Raw genomic sequence first — 2,751 nt, forward strand, 5'->3', positions numbered from 1 at the left:
GGGAACAAACTTTCTGGCTGACTGCAGAGGCCAGGACAAAGCTGAGTGGTTTCCCTGGTGTCCCGCAGGCCTTGCTGGCCCCAGGGGCTGATGGCATTTGTGCTCCCTCAGGTTCATGTCCCCACAGCAACAGCATGGGGGTGCTCCCCCTGCTGTGTGCAATGCAAACAGGGGCTGCTGAGGCAGTGCTGCCGTGTCTGTGCCTGCAAGGATGGGGCACCTGTGTGAGCTGGGGGAGAGGCCAGGGCTGCAGAGTGGGGATGTTGTTGGCAGCTGCATGAGGACGCTCTGGGACGCTGCCCTGGGCTGTGCAGCGCACTGGGGATGGATCAGGCCCTGCTCTGCTGCTCCTTCCCGTCTGCCCCAGGACCCTTGCAGAGCCCCAGCCGTGCTGTTTGCCCCCAGCCTGCCCACGGCCAGCCTGGGGCTGCTCACGGGGGTTTCTGTGCTGAGCATTGGCCTAGCCGTGTTCTTGAGAGAGCCTGGCAAGGAGCCTGGAGCCCCCAGGGCCTGGCCTGAGGCGTCAGCGCTGCCCCAGCAGTGCCCATGGCCTGTCCCTGCTGCAGCCCCGGCACTGCCACCCCCAGGGCTGTGCCCGGCCCCGAGAGCACTCAGGCCCTGCAGCAACACCAGGGCCACCAGGGCAGCGGGGCAGGGCCACGGCAGCAGCACTGGCAACACCAAGTGCTGCTGCTGCTGCTGGGCACAGCTGCTGGGCCAGCACTGATCTGCCCCAGCTCTGCACACAGACATTGCTGCTGCAGCTCCAGAGAGGGAACAGAAGGGGCATCTCTGGTGAAAACTTTGCTGGGAGATCTTTTATTTCATTTAAAGCCACCGAGAGTGCAGCCCCTCTTTGACACAGTCTGAGGCCACAGTAAAGGGGGAAGTGGCACAAACAATAGCCTTGGTTTAGGGAGAATACTAAAAAAAGAAAGAACAGGAAAAAAACCAAACCAATAGATCTATCAAAGATGACTTTTATTAAAAGTGAATTGCAGAAATTGGCAACCAGTTTAATGCTTCTGAAATTGTCCAGTGATCAGTGTCCACACTGCAGCCTTGAGCTCCTGGTTCCTCAGGCTGTAAATGAGGGGGTTCAGGGCTGAAGGCACCACCGAGTACAGAACTGACACTGCCAGATCCAGGGATGGGGAGGAGATGGAGGGGGGCTTCAGGTGAGCAAACATGATGGTGCTGAGGAACAGGGAGAGCACGGCCAGGTGAGGGAGGCAGGTGGAAAAGGCTTTGTGCCGTCCCTGCTCAGAGGGGATCCCCAGCACGGCCCTGAAGATCTGCACATAGGAGAAAAGCATGAACACAAAACAACCAAAAGCTAAAGAGGCAACAATCACAATGAGCCCAAGTTCCCTGAGGTAGGATTTGGAGCAGGAGAGCTTGAGGATGTGTGGGATTTCACAGAAGAACTGGCCCAGGGCATTGCCATGGCACAGGGGCAGGGAAAATGTATTGGCTGTGTGCAGCAGAGCATTGAGAAAGGCACTGGTCCAGGCAGCTGCTGCCATGTGGGCACAAGCTCTGCTGCCCAGGAGGGTCCCGTAGTGCAGGGGTTTGCAGATGGACACGTAGCGGTCGTAGCACATGATGGTCAGGAGGAAATACTCTGCTGAAATGAAGAAGAGAAAGAAAAACACCTGTGCAGCACATCCTGAGTAGGAGATGGTGCTGGTGTCCCAGAGGGAATTGTGCATGGCTTTGGGGACAGTGGTGCAGATGGAGCCCAGGTCGCTGAGGGCCAGGTTGAGCAGGAAGAAGAACATGGGTGTGTGCAGGTGGTGGCCGCAGGCTACGGCGCTGATGATGAGGCCGTTGCCCAGGAGGGCAGCCAGGGAGATGCCCAGCAAGAGGCAGAAGTGCAGGAGCTGCAGCTGACGCGTGTCTGCCAATGCCAGCAGGAGGAAGTGCCTGATGGAGCTGCTGTTGGACATTGCTTCACTCTGGCCATGGTGGACTGTTGAAACAAGACATTGACAAGCTCTTTGAGTCAATCCTATGGAGTTATTTTAGGAATTCCCTCAAAACTACTTCTCTACCTGTTGGAGAACTTCACTCAACATTTTTATTTTTGAGCTTGTGTTTGTGCTCCTGAGTTACTGATTCATCTTCAGCATTGCTCTCAGCCTGAACCCTGGGGAAGCCCAGAAGGAAAACAGGGCTCCCTGTGTCTCAGTGCAGTCAGAACTACTGGAACCACACAGGTGCCTTTGCTTATTACACCTTCCTCTAGTTCAGCATGATTGAAATTAAAATGTGCTTGAAAAATAAAGTGGAGTTTTTAAAGACTCGAGTTTAAAAGTCAGTTTTTCTAAGCCCTTCTCTCTTTCCCTGTGCAGCTGGACAGGATTGGATACCAAGGGTTGGTCTGGCCCTCTGCTGCCTGGAGTTGTGCCTGCTGGGAGCTGTTTCTCTCTATCCAAGCCTTGTCCCAGCCAGTGCTGCCAGAGCCCAGCCCAGCCCTGGGGGCTCAGCTCTGCCCTGCAGACCCCTCCCAGCACAGGGCACTGCCCAGGGGCATCTCCCTGGCAGCAGGGCCTTAAGGGCAGGCCAGACAAACAGAGATGCTGCAAGCCAAGGTGCTGCTGCTGCTGTCTGTAGGGAGAGGAGGCTGAGGAGGCATTTTCTGAGGGAGATCTGAGGCCCATCTGCTGATGCCCAGGCTGACAGTGCAGGAGGCTCAGGGACACAGCCAAAGCTGATAGCCCCTTTCCCTTCCCTTTAGGAGAAAGCTGA

The 2,751-nt window shown here is 56.3% G+C and overlaps 1 protein-coding gene across 1 annotated transcript; it reads right to left on the reverse strand.

The window, feature by feature from the left end:
* Positions 1-1,016: 1,016 nt before the first annotated feature.
* On the reverse strand, positions 1,017-1,949 carry LOC136570530 (olfactory receptor 14C36-like). Its single transcript, XM_066570993.1, has one exon. It carries the CDS (start codon positions 1,947-1,949, stop codon positions 1,017-1,019), a length of 933 nt encoding a protein of 310 aa, XP_066427090.1.
* Positions 1,950-2,751: the final 802 nt, after the last annotated feature.

Source organism: Molothrus aeneus, unplaced genomic scaffold, assembly GCF_037042795.1.
Source record: "Molothrus aeneus isolate 106 unplaced genomic scaffold, BPBGC_Maene_1.0 scaffold_34, whole genome shotgun sequence".
Classification (NCBI taxonomy): domain Eukaryota; kingdom Metazoa; phylum Chordata; class Aves; order Passeriformes; family Icteridae; genus Molothrus; species Molothrus aeneus.

Coding starts and splice junctions, on each gene's coding strand:
- LOC136570530 (XM_066570993.1), bottom strand. CDS start 1,949: ATGTCCAACAGCAGCTCCATCAGGCACTTCCTCCTGCTGGCATTGGCA.